Source organism: Acomys russatus, chromosome 8 (assembly GCF_903995435.1).
Source record: "Acomys russatus chromosome 8, mAcoRus1.1, whole genome shotgun sequence".
NCBI classification, from domain to species: Eukaryota; Metazoa; Chordata; class Mammalia; order Rodentia; family Muridae; genus Acomys; species Acomys russatus.
Window position 1 is genome coordinate 74,579,543 of NC_067144.1, and position 20,935 is coordinate 74,600,477.

Genomic DNA, 20,935 nt, shown 5'->3' on the forward strand with positions numbered 1-20,935 from the left:
GACCCAGTTTTATGGCTACATTCCTTCCTGCCCACCAGAGATAGCATTACCTACAACCGACCTGTCCAGTAGGGGAGAACAAAAGAAGTTAAGCCATGGGTGGTCTTGGTGCCCTTTTCTGCTTAAAGGACATTGAGAGGATAAAAGGACCTCAGATCATGGTCTGGAGGTTGCTCCTGAGACCTAGCATTTGGGGATCGGGTGCACCCTAGCTCAGAGCTGAATTAAAGATTCCTCTTGCAATTTACAGGGTTTCATGTGTTTTCTGGTGTTTTGGGGGGGGAGATCGGGGTGCAACATTGGTCACAGTCCTGGCTCCCCCAAGCATTTTTGTCTGTATGTAGGTTTGTGCACAGTGCAGGTTCCCACAGGAACCGGAAGACAGTGTCAGATCGTCTGGAGCTGGAGTTACAGGTGATTGTGACCGCCCCCCCCCCATGGGTGTTAGGGCTGACTCGGATCTTCTGTAAGAACAGAACATACTCGTCCCGTCCTGTGGAACACGTCAAACCGGGGTCCACCTGAAAGAGAGGGTGTGAACAGAGAGAGATAGGACAGAGACACGCAGAGGTGAGGCCCCCTTTAGTCTGAGGGAGTGCGGGTCCTCTCCCCTAGTTCCTCAGGCAGGCTGAAAAGAAGTCCCTCCCGAGAAAAGCTCTCCTTTGTCTCGCAGTGGGAGGTAATCCAGGTGTCACAGAGCCTCCAGCGGCATCACAAAGGATTCTCCCGGCAGGTCCTGGGAATCAAAGGTTAGCTGAAGGTGGCCTTTGCTCTCACTGAGTCACAGTGCGGGATTATAGCTCCGGACACATACTTAAACGCTGACCCACCCTTTTGTAAGATCCCGGTGGCCCGAACTCAGCAGTAACAATGTTACCTAAGCAATACAAGGTTCCAGGCGACTTGGGCTTAGCCATCATAGCAATAGCGTTGTTAGCTGAACAAAGTAAGTTAAAAAATCGCAGGCTGATAACAAGGGCAAATAAGGCAACTGTAAACGGAGAAGAACAAATTAAAAATTCTCCCCTCGCCTCCATTTCCACCCTGTCCCCGGAATTTACTGCCCCCATCTCACCCTACTTAAAATTTACTACCTCAGGCCCCCATTCACCTAAAAGGTCACCTATTGTCATCCTATCACTTGATAACGAACCACTGTGTGCTGGGTTCTGCTTCTGTAAAGGGTATTTAAACCCTGAGTTTTTGCAGGACGAGCTCTTCCATCTCCTCGGAGCTTGGTGGGCCCTGGAGCTTCAGTTTAATAAACTCCCGTTGCTTTTGCATAGACTCTGGACTCTGTCTCCCAATCGGGCTTCCAGGAATAGACTCTGACGACCTGAGTGTAGCATCTTCAAGTCCTTTCTTTTCCTTTTTGTTTTAAGATAAGGTTTCTCTGTGTAGCCTTGGCTGTCCTGGAGTGGACCAGGCTGTCCTTAAACTCACAGAGATCCTCCTGCCTATGTCTCCCTGAGTACTGGTGTAATGGAAGTTTTACTGTAAATTCAGTTGTGTTATGTATTTTTTTCCACCGTGACAGGGTCTCTCTGTGTAGCCTTGGCTGTCCTGGTCTCGCTTTGTAGACCAGGCTGGCCTCGAACTCAAAGAGATCTGCCTGCCTCTGCCTCCCAAGTGCTGGGATTAAAGGTGTGCGCCACCAACTGCCAGGCTCCAGCTATTTTTTTTTTTTTAACCCCAAGGGTGGGATTTTAGTTTGAGTTTGTCCACAGCTGCTGATTGTCTTTTGAGGGGCGTGGCCTCTGCCAGCTGGTAAGGCCTTAAGTGGTGTGGAGAAGGGCGGGGCCTAGGCTCTGAGGATATAATGAACGCTGAGCGGGGTGGCATGCGGTGTTGGCGGTGTTAGCGCTAGACTCAGGTTGTCAGAGTCTATTCCTGGAAGCCCAGTTGAGAGTCAGAGTCCAGAGTTGGTGCCAAAACAAAGGAATTTTATTGAGGCGACGCGCTGGGGTCCACGAAGCTCCGAGGAGATGGAAGACCCCGTCCTACAAAAACTCAGGATTTAAATATCTTTTACAGAAGCAGAACTTAGTGACAATGGTTAGTTAAAGAGTGCTTGGCTAACAATAGGAGGGGCCTGAGGTAGTAAATTCTAAGTAGGGTGAGATTAAGGCAGTATCGTGGGGCAGGGTTGAGATGGAGGCTAACAGAGAATTTTTAACTTGTTCCTCTCAGTTCGCTGTTCCTTTGTTTGCTCTTGTTATCAGCCTGCAATTCTTTTTTTTTTTTTTTTTTGGTTTTTCGAGACAGGGTCTCTCTGTGTAGCCTTGGCTGTCCTGGACTTCGCTTTATAGACCAGGCTGGCCTCGAACTCACAGAGATCCTCCTGCCTCTGCCTCCTGAGTGCTGGGATTAAAGGTGTGTGTCACCATGCCTGGCCCAGCCTGTAATTCTTAACTTGCTTCCTCAGCTGACAACGCTATTGTCATGATGGCTAAGTCCAAGCCACCTGGAATCTTACATTTCCTTAGCTAATGATGTCACTGCTGAGTTCAGGCCATCTGGAATCTTATATTAGTATGCAATGTGTAGCAGTTTGAAGAGACCAGAGACAGTGTTCGAAGCAGACAGACTGAGGGAGATAATTTGAGGTGCAGAGGCTTGGAGGAGACAGTTGACTGTGTCTGCTGTTGATGGAGATTGGTACAGCCCCTAAGACCCTTCAACCCCAAACAGCCAGGAGAAGCAAAGGGGCCCCCTCTCCCTGTTAACCTCTTCTCTCCTACGTAGGGTTAGGAGGTTGGAAGGGAGGCTGAGGCCTAAACACCCCAAATAAAGTAGAGCTTTAAAAAAAAGAGCCTGGGACTGGAGAGATGGCTCAGAGGTTATGAGCTCTGGCTGTTCTTCCAAAGGTCCTGAGTTCAATTCCCAGGAACCACATGGTGGCTCACAGCCATCTATAATAAGATCTGGTGCCCTCTTCTGGTATGCAGGCACACATTTGGGCAGAATACTGTAGAATAAATAAATAAATCTTACCCAAAACACAGGGAGGCCCTGACTCAGAAAACAAAAAGAAAACAAAACAAAAGCCGGACTTGGTGGCATATGCCTTTAATCCCAGCACTTGGGAGGCAGAGGCAGGTGGATCTCTGTGAGTTCAAGGCCAGCCTGGTCTACAAAGCCAAGGCTACACAGAGAGACCCTGTCTCAAAACAAACAAATAAACAAACAAACAAAAAAAAAACCAACCCCCCCCAAAACAAACAAACAACAACAACAAAGGAACACTGCATGCTGGGATTACAATCTTACACTACTGTGCCAATTTCTAAGTCTTATCTTTTTTCTGGTTCTTCTAGACAAGGTCTCTCGGTGTAGCTTGGCTTTCTTGGACTTGCTTTGTAGACAAGGCTGGCCTCGAAATGCTTCTAAATCTTTTCTTTTTAAATTTTACTATAATTTATTCAGATTACACTGAATGTTATCCCCTAAACTCTTAAAGACACGGTTCTTCTGCGTGGCCTACACTTGTCTAAGACTCCTAGGTTCCTGTCATTGGTCCCCTTACCAAGTATCCAGAGTCCTTCGGGTGGCACGCGCGTGTGTGCCACCATGCCCTCAATGTGCCCTTATTTTGTTCAGTGGCTTCATCTTCGAGCGGTAAGCAGGATTGTTCGGCACCCCCACATTACAGCATCTGAACACAGCTGTGCTCGTCCCGGAACCTCAGTGTGTTGTTGTGACTCGCTCGGCCTCATCCAGTCACAGCACATTCCAGGAGGAACCGGACACACACACTAACCAGGCTTACCCTGCAACTGGCCAGAAGTTGGGGGGCGTGCATGTTTGAGGAGGGCTCTGTCGCCCTGGACAGGCGGCGGGACCCAGGGCTGGTGGCCAGCAGTGTTTGCCCAGCCGAGTGGACTGGGAGCCAGGGAGAGACACAGGGATTTGAGGGCGGCAGATGGGTTTCTTCTGACACATTGAGTTGAAAGAGCATCTGCTGGGCGCTGTGGCGCGTGTGCCTGTAACCTGTAACCCCAGCACTCAGGAGGCAGAGGCAGGCGGATCTCAGTGAGTTCGAGGCCAGCCTGGTCTACAAAGTCACCTAGGATAACAAAGGCTACACAGAGAAACCCTGTCTTGAAAAACCAAAAAAGAAAAACAACAACAACAAAAACCCAAACTAAACCAAAACAACACACACACACAAAGTAGAGCACCCAGGTCTAGTGGAGACAGTAACGTGCCCATGACAATAATGAGGGAATAGCTTCATGGGCAGCAAGGCTGCTGAGAGGACATGGAAACATTTCCTGTCCCTTTGTGCTGTGGCATTCTTGTCACTCTGAAGTCCCTCCGTGCTTGTGGTATCGGCTGAAGATAAACAATGCTAGGCCAAGCCTGAGAATGAAAGAAGGCATCTGGAGAGAGGTAAACACCAGCCCTGGATGCTGACTTTGCCCTGGTAGCTCAGCAGCTGTGCAAGTCCCAGGCGCTAGGGATGCAAAGGAGAGCAGAGCACCTGGGGCGAGCCGGCTCGTGAGCAAACGCGCTCGCAGTGCACTCCACCCCAGGATCCGTGTGAAGAGCTGGCTGTGGTGGCACATCCCTAATGCCAGCACTGCTCCGGTGAGACAGGAGGAGGGCAGGAGAACCAATCTATGCTGATACACAGTGAGAGAAAGAGCTGAGCATGCGCTATGGCATGAGTGTGCCTGCACACACACACACAACGGTAAATTAAGAGCCAGCAAGTTGGCTTATCAAATACATACCCTTGCTGCCAAGGCTGATGACCTGACTATACCCTCAGGGACCCCGAGGTGGGAAGCAAGAATTGACTGGCACTAGTACCCTCTGACCTCCGCATGTACCCAAACACACATGCTAAGTGAGTAAAAATGTAAATTTAAAAAATAAAATTATATTTTGGATTTCTTTTTTGTTTATTTTGGATTTCTTACTTATTGATTTCTATTTAGACAGGGTCTCATATGTACCTTTGGCTGACCTGAACTTATTACTTATACCACGCTAGCTTTCATTCACAGAGATCCTCCTGCCTCTGCCTCCCGAGTGCTGGGATTAAATGTATGTGTCACCATACTAGTCTCTTTTTTCTTTCTTTCTTTTTTTTTTTTAAATGTTTTTATTTATTTATTTATTATTGGGCATCAGATCACATTATAGATGGCTGCGAACCACCATGTGGTTGCTGGGAATTGAACTCCGGACCTCTGGAAGAGCAGGCAGTGCTCTTAACTGCTGAGCCATCTCTCCAGCCCCCTCTTTTTTCTTTTTTAAAAGTTCTATGGTGGAGCCGGGTGTGATGGCCCACGCCTTTAATCCCAGCACTTGGGAGGCAGAGGCAGGCGGGTCACTGTGAGTTCGAGGGCAGCCTGGTCTACAAAGCGAGTTCAGGACAGCCAAGGCTACAGAGAGAGAGAAACCCTGTCTCGAAACACACACACACACACGTTCTACGGAGCTTGGTCTAATCGTGCTGTCCGGCCCCTGTGACTGGAGGAAGGCTCCTTTCACTCCTTGTTCCTGCTCTATGTGGCTCAAAGGAGAATCGCTCCCTCAAAGGAACAGCTACTTAACGCTCAAGGCAAATGGAAAACATCCATTCTGATGTTGAGGGAACTTGCTCTTCCGGCTTCCTGAGAACAAGTGTGGGCTTTGTAATGGCAGAGACAGTGCACAGGCACACTTACCTGATGCAGTTGGAGGGTAGGATATTCGGACAAACCTAGAGCAGGTTGCTGCTTTAAGTTTGATTAACCCACAACTATGATTTTTTTTAGCCTTGGCCAGAATAGCAATCGGAAGTGGAATTTTGTTGTTCTTTTGAGGCAGGGTCTTATGTAGCCCCCCATGGCCTCAAAGCCAGTATCTCCTGCCTCACTGTCCTGAATGCTGGGATTATAGGTATGCACCCCCAAGTCTGGCAGCAAAATGTTCTATTAAGAACAATACTGTTAAAAAAAAAAAAAAAAAAAAAGTACCCCCCCCCCGCAAAAAAAAAAAAAAAAAAAAAAAAAGGAAAGAAAAAACAATAGTGTGCAAGATTTTTTTTTCCAAGACAGGATTTTCACCGGGCGTGGTGGCGCACGCTTTTAATCCCTGCACTTGGGAGGCAGAGGCAGGTGGATCTCTGTGAGTTCAAGGCCAGCCTGCTCTACAAAGTGAGTCCAGGACAGCCAAGGCTACACAGAGAAACCCTGTCTTGAAAAACCAAAAACAAACACACCAAAAACCAAAAAAGATGTTTTAGTTTACTGTAGGATAAAGTAGCTCTCTCATCACGCAAAGCCTTATCCTAAAATAAATTTCTTTGGCCGGGCAGTGGAGGTGCACGCCTTTAATCCCAGCACTCGGGAGGCAGAGGCAGGCAGATCGCTGTAAGTTCGAGGTCAGCCTGGTCTACAAAAATGAATCCAGGACAGCCAGGGCTACACAGAGAGACCCTGTCTCAAAAAACCGAAAAAAAATTTAAGAATAAAGGTGAGTTAACAAGAACGTAAATAATTTTCAGTTACTACAAATTCAGAGCTTTGCGAGCAGGACCGGTACCACATGGCTATGGAAGCCGGGAAGGCTGAAGGCAAAGAGGAGTCCTAAACAACCGCCCCGCAGGAGGGGTCGGGAAAATAAAAAAAAAATCCCCGTGGCTCTGCGCAGGCGCAGTTGAGGACGCCGTTGCCCCGGCGCCGCCGTAGCAGAGCGGGGCTGCAGTGCGCAGGCGCAGGCGGGCGGCGGGTTACCTACGACGCCGCAGTAGCACAGCGAGGCTGCAGTGCGCAGGCGCAGGCGCAGGCGGGCGGCGCGGTCCCCATGGCGCTGCTGTAGCGGTGCTGTTCCCTAGGATCCGGGATGAGCGCGGCCGAGGCGGACCGTTGGGCGTGGCTGCTGGTGCTGAGCTTCGTGTTCGGGTGCAACGTGCTGCGGATCCTCCTGCCGTCCCTGTCCTCGTTCGTGAGTAGCAGGCGGGGGTGGTGGTGGTGGTGGGGGGGAGAGGCCGGGGCGCCGGGCCTGGCGCGGTCCGTGCTGCACCTGGAGGTGGCTCCCACCGACTCCACCTACCGCGCTCTGGAGGGTGGGGAGCCCCCCGTGCGCCCTAGGTGGGGAGGAGAATCCTAACAGGCCGTACCCCTCTTGCTCACTCGGGTTCCTTTTTAGTTTTTATTTTCATGCGTATGGGTGTTTTGCCCGCATGCCTATCCGCGCACTGTGCATCCGTCCATTGCCAGCAGAGTTCAGAAGAGAGCGCTGAATCCTCTGGAATTGGAGTTAAAGTGTTAGTTGCGTAGCAGGTGTGGAAGCGAGCTCAGGCCCTTACTCCCAGGACCGCCTCCAGCCCAACACATTCCTACAAGGTTTTCCACGTTTCACTCTTGCCTACATAATGAAGTCGTCACACACTCCCCGGAAGGACTGGATAAAGGAAAGTGAATAAGGGTTTCCCTAGGCACTGGGAAGGGGCGGGGCTGCTGACTGGGGAAGGATGCTCTGGCACCCTTTCTGACCTACCCTCACATATGTCTTCATCTGTCTTGTTATCTGCGGCCTTTAAAACGTTTTTTAAAAGCCCTACTTTTTATTATTATTATTATTATTATTATTATTATTATTATTATTATTATTATTATTATTATTAATGAGTTTTTGCTGCATGCATGTTAGTGTGCAGTGCTCTTAAGGCCAGGAGGGGGCGTCAGATTCCGTGGAACTGTCGTCACAGACAGATGTGAGCCACCATGTCCTCAGCACGAGCAGCCAGCGTGCCTAACCTCTGAGACACCGCTCTCCGGCCTGTGCCCATGGCCTTGGAAAACTTGCTCTGTGATAAGCCAGTGAGTTTTGTGAGCTGGTCTAGCAAAGCAGTGGAGCCTAAAGGGGGGGGGGTAGGAACTCTGACTTGGAGCTGTCCTCTGTGATTTGTGACTGGGATTTGACGCTGTCTGCAGGTCGGGGAACACCTAGCCCGTGTGCCGGCACGATTGGGATCACAGCGGCCATCTGTGGTGTGGGCGGCTGGCAGGAGACAGGTTTCCCGGAGAAGCACCTCAGTCCTTTGTCCCTGAGGCACTCTTGTTTCTGTGGTTAAAGTTCCTTGTGTATCCGGTAGCAGCCCCTTGTGGTTATGTGTGTGCTTCTTCAGGCTCCTTGTGTGGTTTTATTTTTCCATCTCATGTTGTGTACCCGTGCGTGTGTGCGTGCGTGTGTCTGTGTGTGTGCGTGCGTGCGTGCGTCTGTGTGTGTATGCTCACACAGAGGGCTGAGGCTGATGGATATCAGCAATAGCCCTTGGTAACTCCTCTTCTACCTTACTTGTCGAGGCAGGGTCTCTCAGTAAAACCCGGGGCACACTGACTGGCAGGGCTGGGATGCTGTGGGATCCAGTCTGCAGCTCCCAAGGCTGGACGCACAGAGGGGCACCCACACCCACCTTTTGGGTGGCTTCCTCGTGCCTGTATAGCAAGAACCACCTCCCTGCTTCTCCGTGGTTCCATCCCCTTCTATTTCACGTCTCATTACATTTCCCCTCGCAGCGGAGCTAAGAAGCAGAACTCAGATGCTCAGGGAGGCTGGGTTGGCCTCACTTGGATCGGCCTGGCTGGGGTGGCTACAGGTTTGTAAGTGGCTAGCAGACAAGGAGGAGAGATAGACGTCCTGTTACCGTCTCAGGCTCCTCCAGTACACCAGACTTGAGTGTGCTCTGTACTGGCCCCTTGTCCCCAAGGATTGTCCCTGTAGGAGCACATGCCTAGGTGTTTGCCCTGTGTGCATGGAGGAAGCACCTGGACTGCCTGCTGTTGGCATGGTTGAATTTTTCTGAGACTCCTTCCCTTTACTTGGTCACAGCCTGCGTAGTTGAGACTAATTTATGAAGTAGGGGACCCAGTATTGTCTTAGGAGAAGGGGACATAGGACACACTCTGCTCATGCGTGGGAGCCCGTGAGCTGACGTGTACAGGTGTGGTGAGGGTCTGAGAGTTGCAGTGTGCAGGTGTCTGTGCCAGGTTCCTGACAGACCCTGCTTTGTGGGCAGTTGCACTCCTGTACACGCCTCTGGGGTCTGGCTGGTGTCGCCTACCCCTCTCTGTGAGCTCAGCAGTTTTGAAGTTACCCTTTGCTTTTTGCCCCAAGCCTTAGGCACTCCCTTTCCACAGACCAGACTCTTAGCAAGGGTCTTATTTGGGATTTTGAATTTATTTGTTTGTTTGTTTAATTTTTTTTTTCTTTTCTTTTCTTTTTTTTTTTTTAGAGACAGGGTTTCTCTGTGTAGCCATGGCTGTCCTGGAACTTGCTCTCTAGACCAGGCTGGCCTCAGATTCCTGAGATTGCTTGTCCACATGCTGGGATTAAAGGCTTGCGCCACCGTTCCTGGTTGGGACAGGGTTTTGTATAGCTTCCAATAGCAAACCTAACAGGATCCACCCCTGGAGCTTTGACTGGGAGGTGTGCTGGGGGATGGGCACGTGCCTGGTGGACAGGGCCTTCTACACTGCACTAGTGGGGAGCATGTGGCCCAGGAGGGGGTTGGCCCAGCTAGGGAGTTGCTCTAGATGTCCCTGCTACTAGTTGAGAACTGTGGGTCTGGGTTTTGGTCCCTTTGTGAGATGAGATGGATGTTGGAGACACAGCCACACTGGTGGCCTGAGTTGGTCATTTTGTGTTTGCCTGAGGAATTCCTGGAGGGAGGAGCCGGGCTCTAGGCCACACCACCAGGCTTCAGACCTGTCCAGCCCTTGGGTCATCAGTGATAAAGTGACTCCAAGTTCAACCCTTGACAAGTGTGTCAGTAGAATGTATCCTGGCCAGAGTTGGAGCGCTGCAGCCGAGCACTGAGTGCTTGCTTGAGGGCAGCGAGCCTCTGCCCACATGGTGAGAAGGAAGCCTGCCCAGCGCCTGCCCTTTGCTCTGCCTCAGTCATTTTGGTAAAAGTTTCACAAAGCCAGTGTCTCAGTAATTCTGTCTCACGGGCATTTGTGAGTTTGAATCACCTGTTTTTTTTTTAAGATCTATTTAATTTATGTGTATGAGTGCTCTGTTTTCATTCTCACTGGAAGAGGGCATCAGCTCCTACTACAGATGGCTGTGAGCCGCCGTGTGCTTGCTGGGAGTTGAACTCAGGACCTGTGCAAGAGCAGCCAGTGCTCTTAACCGCTGAGCTGTCTCTGCAGCCCTCATCTGTTTTTCTTTTGAGGTGCATCCACTGTGTAGCTCATGCCGGGTTTCAGGGGGTCACCGGAGCCTAGCATGGGCGTCTGCCTCCAGGCCTAGCTTGCTCCTGTTTCCTGTTTAAGTTCAAGCAGCCTTTATAAGATCCCTGATTTTTTTTCTTTAATGTGAAGCCTATGTATGTATGTTTGTATTTCATGTGCATTGGTGTTTTGCCTGCGCGCATGTGTGTGTGTGCGTGTGTGTGCGTGTGCACGCGCGTGCGTGTGCTCCCCTGGAACTGAGTTACAGGCAGTAGGTGTGTGCTGCTGTGTGGATGCTAAGAATTGAACTCCTGACAGAGCAGCTGTTCCTATCTGCGGAGCCATCTCGCTAGCCCCACCCCCCGATTTATTTTTGAAACTTTTTACTGATTCATCGCAATTCCACTCATCTCCTTTCATATCCAGCCTTTGCCCTTGCAGCTTCCTCCGCAAAAGAAAATAAAACGACAAGACCAAAAACAAACAAAATGACAGATTGTCCCACGTACCTTTGCTTGCAAATGTTCGTTGCAGTGGGTCATTTGGTTCGAAGCCTCTGGTTTCTCCTACACTATGATGCTGGATCCTCACTAGGATTCCTCCTGTGCCCCAGCCTGCGGGGTCTTCAAACGGAACCTGGGAGGGTGCAGGACTGAAAAAGAGACAGGACAAGGAGACATGAAGAAATGAGGGCAAGTCTGGATTCTGATCAAACCCCCGTTTATTGAGAATATTCACAGGGTTTTTATAGGGTCTCAGAGAGGCAAGGGCAGGGTTGCTATGGAAACCTAATGGCAGCTATTCTGCTCTCTAGCCTGGTAGTAAAAACTTCAAGCTAAGGGAGTAAACTTTGAGATAATGTAGCTGATAAGCAAGCGGGTTCCTAGGAGCTAATGAGGATGTTCTGCTACATATCTCAGTAGTAAAAACTTCAAGGATAGGGAGATAGGTTCTGAGGAATGCAGCTGCAGAGGTAAGGCAAACAAGTGGCTTCTGGGGACTGGGACGGAGTGGTGTGGCCCCCGAGCTGACCCTCAGCTTGCTGCGTGCCAAACAGAGGTGTAGGAAATGGAGCCTGCAGGCAAGGTGGAGTTGCCTGTGCTTTAGGCCAAGAGCCACTAAGGGTGGCCCCCTACCCTCCTGGACATCCTGTTGTTGTCCTGCGTCATGGAGCTCCTGTGGCTTTGCATCTGCAGGGCCCCTTCATGTGTTCATGGACAAGGAAGATATCAGGGTGGCCCAACTCAAAGCCCTGGATCTGGGCCTGGGTGGGTCAGCCCGCCAGCTCTCCTGAACCCATGTCATCAGGGCAAGCTCTCCAATGCTGCCTCACCTAGCTTACCCAGTGCCGCAGCCAGCGAGGGGCAGAGCCGGCTCTCCTGCTTTCACTCGGGGTCAGCTCGCCAGCTGGCTGTGGGCGTCAAGGGGCAGAGTAGGTTCCCTGATTTTGAATGATAGCTCTGTTCTTGTTTGGTTTGGTTTGGTTTGGTTTTTTTCAAGACAGGGTTTCTCTGTGTGGCCTCAGCTGTCCTGGAGTTGGTTTGTGGACCAGGTTGGACTCGAACACACATTGATCCGCCTGTCTCTGCCTCTCCAAGTGCTGGGATTAAAGGTGTGCACCACCACCGCCCAGCATGATTTTGGCTTTAGAAAAATTTTTTTCTTTTTTATGTGTATGATCCTTAGCCTGCATGTATGATACATGTCTGTGCATCACCTGCATGCCTGATACCCTGGGATCCAGAAGAAGGTGTTGAATTCCCTAGAACTGGATTTACAAATGGTTGTGAGCCATGTGGGTGCTGGAAACTGTACCCCAATCCTCTAGAAAAGCAAGTGCTCTTGAACCGGGCATGGTGCCACATGCCTGTTATCCCAGCACTTGGAGAGGCAGAGGCAGGTGGATCGATGTGAGTTCAAGGCCAGCCTGTTCTATAGAGTGAGTCCAGGACAATCAGGGCTATACAGAGAAACCCTGTCTTGAAGAACAAAAACAAAACAAAATAAAATGCTCTTAACTACTGAGCATCTCCAGTCTGAGTTTTAGAGACTTTGGTGCATCCCTGTTTTCCTCTGTGGGGTGGGCCAGACTGAAGTGACTCTTCCTTTGAGTGGAGGACAGTGAGCAGTAAAGAGAGGCAGGTTTGCATGCCTGTTCCTTGGCCCAGCTGCAGAGACACGCACCGCAGTGAGCTCACGTGGGGCCAGCCTCAGAGACACGCACCCCACATGAGGCCAGCCTCAAACACGCACTGCAGCGAGCTCACGTGGCCCAGCCGGGGGGGGGGGCTTTGATGTGTGGACCGGTGAGGGGCTCAGCTTGTCGGCCTAGACTGTGTGCACCATCACTGCTGGGCTTGGCTCTGGCTAGAACTGCCATTGCCCTACTGTGCAGAGGGGCCCTCTGATCTGGGGGCCTGTTGTGGGCCAGCTTCACTTTAGATACTTCTTCTTTTCATCTTTGAAAACAGCTTTTTTGGTTTTTTGTTTGTTTGTTTTGTTTTGTTTTTTTGGTTTTTCGAGACAGGGTTTCTCTGTGTAGCCTTGGCTGTCCTGGACTTGCTTTGTAGACCAGGCTGGCCTTGAACTCAGAGATCTGCTTGCTTCTGCCTCCCGAGTGCTGGGATCACCCCTGGCTCAGAGCTGCTTTTTTTAAAGTCTGGATAAACATGTACATTCAGGAGTTAGTCATACAGTCTAAAAGAACACTTTTTCAGTTTAATTTAATTTAATTTTTTTCCTGAACCCTTGAAGGTAAGCTGACAGTCCTCTGCTGCTCTACACTTTGGTGAATGAGCAAAGGCCTTGGCTGTAGTACTGGTGCCAGACATGTTAATAGCATGCAGTCCAGAAGGCCAGCTTCGGTCTCCCCTCATTAGCTGAGGTTCTTTCCTGCAGCACTGTTTGATGGTCTCTGCTGTTTCCAGGCCCGGGAGCTTCTGGCTCTGGCAGGGGTTCTGATGTACGTCTGGACATTGCTGCACCCCACCTTCCCCGGTACCCTGAAGTTCTGATAGTTGGTGGGGGCCACCTGGTGGCCACTGTTTCCTTCTTTGGTTTGGCTGCGGAGCTGTTTCTGTTGTGCAGCCCCTAAGCCCTGCCTCTGTCTCCCAGACTGGGCAGTCATAACCAGTCTTGGGTGGTCATAGCCAGTCTTTGGCGGTCATAGCCTGTCTTGGGTGGTCATAGCCAGTCATGGATTCAATCCTGAAGGGGGAACAGAGTGGCTGTCTGGGTACCAGTGAGGATGTGGCAGGACACTGATGCCAGCTGCCCCTGCCAGGTTTCCAGGGTGCTGCAGAAGGATGCAGAGCAAGAGTCACAGATGAGATCAGAGATCCAGAACATGAAGCAGGAGCTGTCTACCGTCAACATGATGGACGAGTTTGCCAGATACGCCAGACTGGAAAGGAAGATCAATAAAATGACGGACAAGCTCAAAACTCACGGTATTAGTAGATGTGCTCGGGGTGCGGCTTTGCTTCCTAGATGGACAGGGCTACGTCGCTGTGTAGAGGAGCTCTGAGAAGAGCTCTGAGAGGAGCTCTGAGATGGCTGTCTGGCTGTCTGTCTTTCTTTTATCCTCGAGACAGGGTTTCTCTGTGTAGCCTTGGCTGTCCTGGACTCACTTTGTAGACCAGGCTGGCCTCGAACTCACAGAGATCCACCTGCCTCTGCCTCCCGGGTGCTGGGATTACAGGTGTGCACCACCACACCTGGCTTTTACTTTCACTTTATTTCTCATTTGCTGGTAAACTTCTGTTTTCTAGACCCAGAAATCCTTGGTAGATTTTCCTTCAGAGGCACCTTGTCCCCCGTAGGGTTTGTTCTCAGGCTTGACGCTTTGCCGAGGGAATTCTAGATAAAGATCACACAATGGACACTCAGAGCACTTTGCACTCTCAGGCCCACACCCATAGTGTGTAGACGGCAAGACACAGCTCCTGTGCCGAGGATGGGGTGTGTGGACAGTGAGACACAGCGCCTGTGCCGAGGATGGGGTGTGTGGACAGTGAGACACAGCTCCTGTGCTGAGGATGGGGTCTGTGGACAGTGAGACACAGCTCCTGTGCTGAGGATGGGGTGTGTGGACAGTGAGACACAGCTCCTGTGCTGAGGATGGGGTCTGTGGACAGTGAGACACAGCTCCCTGTGCTGAGGATGGGGTGGTGTGACAGTGAGACACAGCTCTCCTGTGCCGAGGATGGGGTGTGTGGAACAGTGAGAACCAGCTCCTGTGCTGAGGATGGGGTCTGTGGACATGAGACACAGCTCCTGTGCCGAGGATGGGGGTCCTGTGGACAGTGAGACACAGCTCCTGTGCTGAGGATGGGGTCTGTGGACAGTGAGACACAGCTCCTGTGCTGAGGATGGGGGTCTGTGGACAGGGAGACACAGCTCCTGTGCTGAGGATGGGGTGTGTGGACAGTGAGACACAGCTCCTGTGCGAGGATGGGTGTGGTGGACAGTGAGGACACAGCTCCTGTGCTGAGGATGGGGTGTGTGGACAGTGAGACACAGCGCCTGTGCTGAGGATGGGGTGTGTGGACAGTGAGACACAGCTCCTGTGCTGAGGATGGGGTGTGTGGGACAGTGAGGACACAGCTCTGTGCTGAGGATGGGTCTGTGGACAGTGAGACAACAGCTCCTGTGCTGAGGATGGGTGTTGTGGAAAGTGAGACACAGCTCCTGTGCTGAGGATGGGGTTCTGTGGACAGTGAGACACAGCTCCTGTGCCGAGGATGGGTCTGTGGACAGTGAGACACAGCTCCTGTGCCGGAGGATGGGGTCTGTGACGTGAGACCAGCTCCTGTGCTGAGGATGGGGTCTGTGGACAGTGAGACACAGCTCTGTGCTGAGGATGGGGTGTGTGGACAGTGAGACAACAGCTCCTGTGCTGAGGATGGGGTGTGTGGACAGTGGAGACACAGCTCCTGTGCTGAGGATGGGGTGTGTGGACAGTGAGACACAGCTCCTGTGCCGAGATGGGGGGTGAGTGTGGACAGTGAGACACAGCTTCCTGTGCTGAGGATGGGGTTGTGTGGACAGTGAGACACAGCTCCTGTGCCGGAGGATGGGGTGTGTGGACAGTGAGACACAGCTCCTGGCTGAGGATGGGGTGTGTGGACCTGAGACCGCGCCTGTGCTGAGGATTGGGGTGTGTGGACAGTGAGACACAGCTCCTGTGCTGAGATGGGTGTGACAGGAGACACAGCTCCTGTGCTGAGGATGGGGTGTGTGGACAGTGAGACACAGCGCCTGTGCTGAGGATGGGGTGTGTGGACAGTGAGACACAGCTCCTGTGCCGAGGATGGGGTGTGTGGACAGTGAGACACAGCTCCTGTGCTGAGGATGGGGTGTGTGGACAGTGAGACACAGCTCCTGTGCTGAGGATGGGGTGTGTGGACAGTGAGACACAGCGCCTGTGCCGAGGATGGGGTGTGTGGACAGTGAGACACAGCGCCTGTGCCGAGGATGGGGTGTGTGGACAGTGAGACACAGCGCCTGTGCCGAGGATGGGGTGTGTGGACAGTGAGACACAGCGCCTGTGCTGAGGATGGGGTGTGGACAGTGAGACACAGCGCCTGTGCCGAGGATGGGGTGTGTGGACAGTGAGACACAGCGCCTGTGCCGAGGATGGTGTGTGGACAGTGAGACACAGCTCCTGTGCTGAGGATGGGGTGTGTGGACAGTGAGACACAGCTCCTGTGCCGAGGATGGGGTGTGTGGACAGTGAGACACAGCTCCTGTGCTGAGGATGGGGTGTGTGGACAGTGAGACACAGCTCCTGTGCTGAGGATGGGGTGTGTGGACAGTGAGACACAGCTCCTGTGCTGAGGATGGGGTGTGTGGACAGTGAGACACAGCTCCTGTGCTGAGGATGGGGTGTGTGGACAGTGAGACACAGCTCCTGTGCTGAGGATGGGGTGTGTGGACAGTGAGACACAGTCGTGCCGAGGATGGGGTGTGGACAGTGAGACACAGCTCCTGTGCTGAGGATGGGGTGTGTGGACAGTGAGACACAGCGCCTGTGCTGAGGATGGGGTGTGTGGACAGTGAGACACAGCTCCTGTGCCGAGGATGGGGTGTGTGGACAGTGAGACACAGCGCCTGTGCTGAGGATGGGGTGTGTGGACAGTGAGACACAGCTCCTGTGCTGAGGATGGAACACACTTGAGTTCCCGCACTCTGAGGCAGAGTGAAGCCCTGTCTGTCTGTCTGTCTCTTCCTCCAGGGCTTCAGAGTGAGACTGCCTTCGCCCCTGCCACTCCTGCCCACAAGCCTCCATGGAGCAGTGTGCCCCTAGAGGCCCTGCAGGGCTGTGGAAGGTGGAGCGGGCTGCACATAGGGCCTGTGTGGGCCTGGGAGAACTGGACGACTGCAGGTTCAGAGATGGTGTAGGTTAGAAAATGGTGTGACGTTCAGCCCTGTGGGTGAGTGGCAGACCCATTAGGAAAAGAGGCTCTGGGGAGTGAGTGGACACACTGTGGGCAGGCGTCTACTTAAACAGTAGCATGGGGGCACAACCTTAGATTTTTGTAGGTGGCAGGTTGGCATACAGAGTAAGGGGTGTTACACTCAGGGGTTGTTCTTTTCCTGTTTGATAGTCTAAGTAAATTGATTGGCCCATTATAAACAGCAAGTGTTAGGCTGACGCAGTGGCACACACCTTTAATCTCAGCACTTGGGAGGCAGAGGCAGGCAGATCAATGAGTTCGAGGCCAGCCTGGTCTACAAAGAATCTAGGACAGCCAAGGCTATACAGAGAAACCCTGTCTCAAAAAACGTAAAAAAGAAAAGAAAAGAAAGTGTTTAATATGGGGAAACGTCATTTCTGTGTCCTTAGGTGTTTTCTTCGTCTTGTAGGATTAATTCATATTTCGCCTTTTTCCATTTTAGTGAAAGCGCGGACAGCTCAGTTGGCCAAGATCAAATGGTTTATAAGTGTGGCCTTCTATGTGCTACAAGTGAGTATGTGGTGACCCTGGGCTGGTGGGCGTGTGTGGGCATTTCCCTGTGTGTGCGCATGTGTGGAGGCCAGAGGTGGATGTTGCGGTCTTGTTGCTTAATCTCCATCTTATACACTGGGGCAGGATTCTCCCTCAACCCCAGGTCAGCTTGCCTGGGCCCAGCTCCTACTCCTGAGCTCTGAGGCTCAGGGGGCTGCTTTCCCTTGCTCCTGTGTGGGTGCTGACCTGCTGAGCCATTTCTCCAGGCCCCCCTCCCTATGAATATCTGAGACTAAAGAGAAAGCCTCTGTCTCAGGTGGAGACTGAGGCTTAGAGCTGTTTGTTTTGCCTTACCCCAGAAGCTGATGCCCAACCTCCCTGGTGGTGTAAACAGTGCTTCCGTTCTCAGGTGGGAAACCAACTGATTTTTCTTTTTTTCTTTTTCTTTTGGTTTTCTGAGACAGAGTTTCTCTGTAGCCCTGGCTGTCCTGGAACTCACTCTGTAGACCAGGCTGGCCTTGAACTCAGAGACCAGCCTGCCTCTGCCTCCTGAGTGTGCACTGATGCCACCACCACCCACCACCACCCACCCACCCCCTGTCTTTGCTTTTTAAAATTTATTTTCGGGGCTGGAGAGATGGCTCAGAGGTTTAGAGCAGCGATTGCTCTTCCAGAGGTCCTGAGTTCAATTCCCAGCAACCACATGATGGCTCATAACCATCTATGATGTAACCTGATGCCCTCTTCTGGCCTGAGGTGTACATGTAGACCACTGTATAAATAATCAATAAATCTTTTTAAAAAAATTTTATTTTCCTGTGGGTAGGTGTTTTGCTTGCATATGCTTGTACAGCATGTGTGTGCCTGGTATCCTTGGAGGTCAGAAGAAGGTATCAGATCCTCTGGGACTGGAATTAAGAGACAGTTGTGAGCCAACCTGGGTGCTGGGAATTGAACCTGAGTCCTCTGGAAGAGCAGACTGTGCTCACCAAAGCTGGGCCGTCTCTCTAGTCTTACCCTCCTCCCTCCCCTTGGTGCCTGGCATTCTTACCTGGGGCTCATGGTGTGCCTTGAGGAGCTCCTCAGAGACAGCAGCCTCCTGCCCTTCCGTCTGCTCAGCTGAGAAGAGCATCGGGGACCACAGAAGGTGCTCCTAGGAAAGAACAAGAAAGCGAAGCTGATGGAGATGGCAGAGGGACTGCAGAGTCATGGCTGCTTTTTTTTGTTTGTTTGTTTTGTTTTGAGACAGAGTTTCTCTGTGTAACAGCTCTGGCTGTCCTGGAACTTGCTCTGTAGTCCAGGCTGGCCTTGAACTCATGGAGATCCGCCTGCCTCTGCCTCCCGAGTGCTGGGATTAAAGGCATGTGCCACCACTGCCTGGCGTGTGGCTGCTTTTATATTTGGCGCGCAGTTCAGCTACTCAGGATAGACACTGGGGTGAACTCAGCCAATTTAAATAGGGACTGTATGGCATCCATGTCAAAACAGTAACATGTCAGTGCCAATGAGAAGGCCCACCCATCACCAGTGTGCACTGCTTTATCTCAAGCCGTGTGTGTGTGTGTGTGTGTGTGTGTGTGTGTGTGTGTGTGTGTGTACGTACACACACACTCTCGCTGCAAGGACTGTCTGGGGTGAGGCCTCCCTCCACTCACTGTGAACTTCCTCTAGGCAGCGCTGATGATCTCGCTCATCTGGAAGTATTACTCCGTCCCTGTGGCTGTGGTGCCCAGCAAGTGGATCACCCCGCTGGATCGCCTGGTAGCCTTCCCTACTCGAGTAGCAGGTAATTGTTTCCTGGAAATAGGGTGGCAGGGCTCCTGTGAGGTGTGTGGTGGGAGATTTGATCACCTGACTTCATCCTCCCTGGTCTCTCCTATCTCAGCCTTTCAGGGTCTGGAGGAGCTACTTGCCAGGTGGCTTGAATGCTCAGGGGCAGAGTTACATCCCTGGCACTCAGAGGCTGCCGCCCTGAGTAACTCCTGCCGTTGGCTGTTGCTTTTCAGTGCTAAGAGGCCTTTTGATGTTAACGGTTGTTCATGACATTGAGGAATACGCAGACACATAGCAATACTTTTTTAGGTTGGGAGATGGGGGACAGCGTCTCACTGTGAGGCCCTGACTGGCCTCAAGGTCACACAGAGATGTGCCTCTCCCTGGGTTGATGGTGCAGAGGCCTTGCCGCTGACGCCTCTGATGTGCTTGTCTTTTCAGGTGGAATTGGAATCACCTGTTGGATTCTAGTCTGTAACAAAGTTGTGGCCATCGTGCTCCACCCGTTCAGCTGAGGGGAGACACGCAGCTACAAGGCTTTACAAAAGGATTCCGTTAGGGTGAGGAGCTGACTGCACGCAGGTCCGCAGGTTCTTGTTTTATGTTTTGGAATATGTTTACTTCTCTGCGTCTGATGTAGTTCTGGATCCATAAGGACTGTGAACCGCCACATGGCGTCTGCACGCTGAGGTCAGTCTGGCCGTGGCTTCATTCCATCGGCAGCTGCAAACACGGACTTCTCTATCAAGGCCGAGGGTGCCGTTTTTAATTTTAGAAAACACACACTTTGCATACCACTATTAAAACTCCACCTCTTGTCTGACACAGCTCAGCTGAAGTGACACTAGTGGACACTGCTTGTGCTTGTCCCTTTGTCATCTGCTGGACCAGCTTAGCATTGTCACATACCTAAGCCTATTAATTTTTCATGGTGGTTCCTGTATGTGTTCACAAGACCACGGCATATTGTTTTTATTTAAAGCATTTCTTTTTTAAAATTTATTTAAAGCATTTCAAATTATGTCTGTCTTTAAAGCATTGGGTGTTTATGCTGTATACAGTGGAGCAGATGTGCAAGGTGGGGTCTGATCTGTTCGCCTGAGCCTCCTTAGGCTTATGAAGTTACAAGCCACCGTTCTGCCAAGTCTGACAAGGTCTCTCATGTAGCCCTGGGTGTCCTGAAACTTTGTATGTAGGTCAGGCTGGCCTCAACCCACAGAGACCAGCTGCTTCTGTCTCCCACATGGTGGGAGTAAAAGTGTATGCCGCTATGCCACGTCTGTTTTTGAAGCACTTTTCCTAGTTGTAGTATTTGCCAGGGCTAGCGTGACTGTCCTGACAGCCATATTGCAGGAACTATCCATCACTGCGCTGGCTGCAAGCTGCGGTACTTGACTCTGGGGAACCATAGTCCAGAAAAGCTATGTGCTAGCACCACATGTGTGCACAGCTCTGCCTGCCTCGGAGTCACAGTGCAGACGGGGCTGACCTGGAACTTAAATCCCCTGTCTGCCTCTCAGCTGCTGGCGTTGAAGGCATAGCCACGGGTTTTGAAGGATCATATTTATATTCTTGTGTTTCCTAAGTAGCTCCTTGTTACGCTGATTGTACTGTGACCAGGCCAAGTGTGGCCCTTGGGTTTGTTGTCAGTCCGAGTACCACCAGGGCAGCCTGAGGATCCACTGACACTGCAGATCTACATGGCACCAAGGTTTCTTGGCTGTTTTTATGAAAGGCACAAATGGGCAGCAGTAGGCTTAGCTAACATGGCCAGGAGGCCTGCCTGCCTGCCAGCTCCGGCTTCCTCCCCACGCAGGAAATACCTGGGCTACGGCAGTTGCGTTCAGGATCTGAGGAGACCTGCTGCAGAATCTGGGTTCCCTTCAGGGATACAGCTCTGGTGTGTGTGTGTGTGTGTGTGTGTGTGTGTGTGTGTGTGTGTGTGTGTGTGTGTGTGTGTTAGTTAGTTACAGCTCTGGGGTGTGTGTGTGTGTGTGTGTGTGTGTTAGTTAGTTACAGCTCTGGGGTGTGTGTGTGTGT

General features: G+C 51.6%; 1 protein-coding gene across 1 annotated transcript; it reads left to right on the top strand.

The window, feature by feature from the left end:
- The first annotated feature begins 6,774 nt into the window (after window positions 1–6,774).
- Window positions 6,775–19,489, top strand: Get1 (guided entry of tail-anchored proteins factor 1). The gene is made up of 5 exons (XM_051150307.1): window positions 6,775–6,939; window positions 13,456–13,621; window positions 17,073–17,140; window positions 18,794–18,908; window positions 19,337–19,489. The coding sequence occupies exons 1-5, from the start codon at window positions 6,838–6,840 to the stop codon at window positions 19,408–19,410; spliced, it is 525 nt and encodes a 174-aa protein (XP_051006264.1). The 5' UTR covers window positions 6,775–6,837; the 3' UTR covers window positions 19,411–19,489.
- The last annotated feature ends 1,446 nt before the right edge of the window (window positions 19,490–20,935 follow it).

Coding starts and splice junctions, on each gene's coding strand:
- Get1 (XM_051150307.1), top strand. CDS start 6,838: ATGAGCGCGGCCGAGGCGGACCGTTGGGCGTGGCTGCTGGTGCTGAGC. Junction 6,940..13,455: donor TGCCGTCCCTGTCCTCGTTC/GTGAGTAGCAGG, acceptor TGCCCCTGCCAG/GTTTCCAGGGTGCTGCAGAA. Junction 13,622..17,072: donor GGACAAGCTCAAAACTCACG/GTATTAGTAGAT, acceptor TTTCCATTTTAG/TGAAAGCGCGGACAGCTCAG.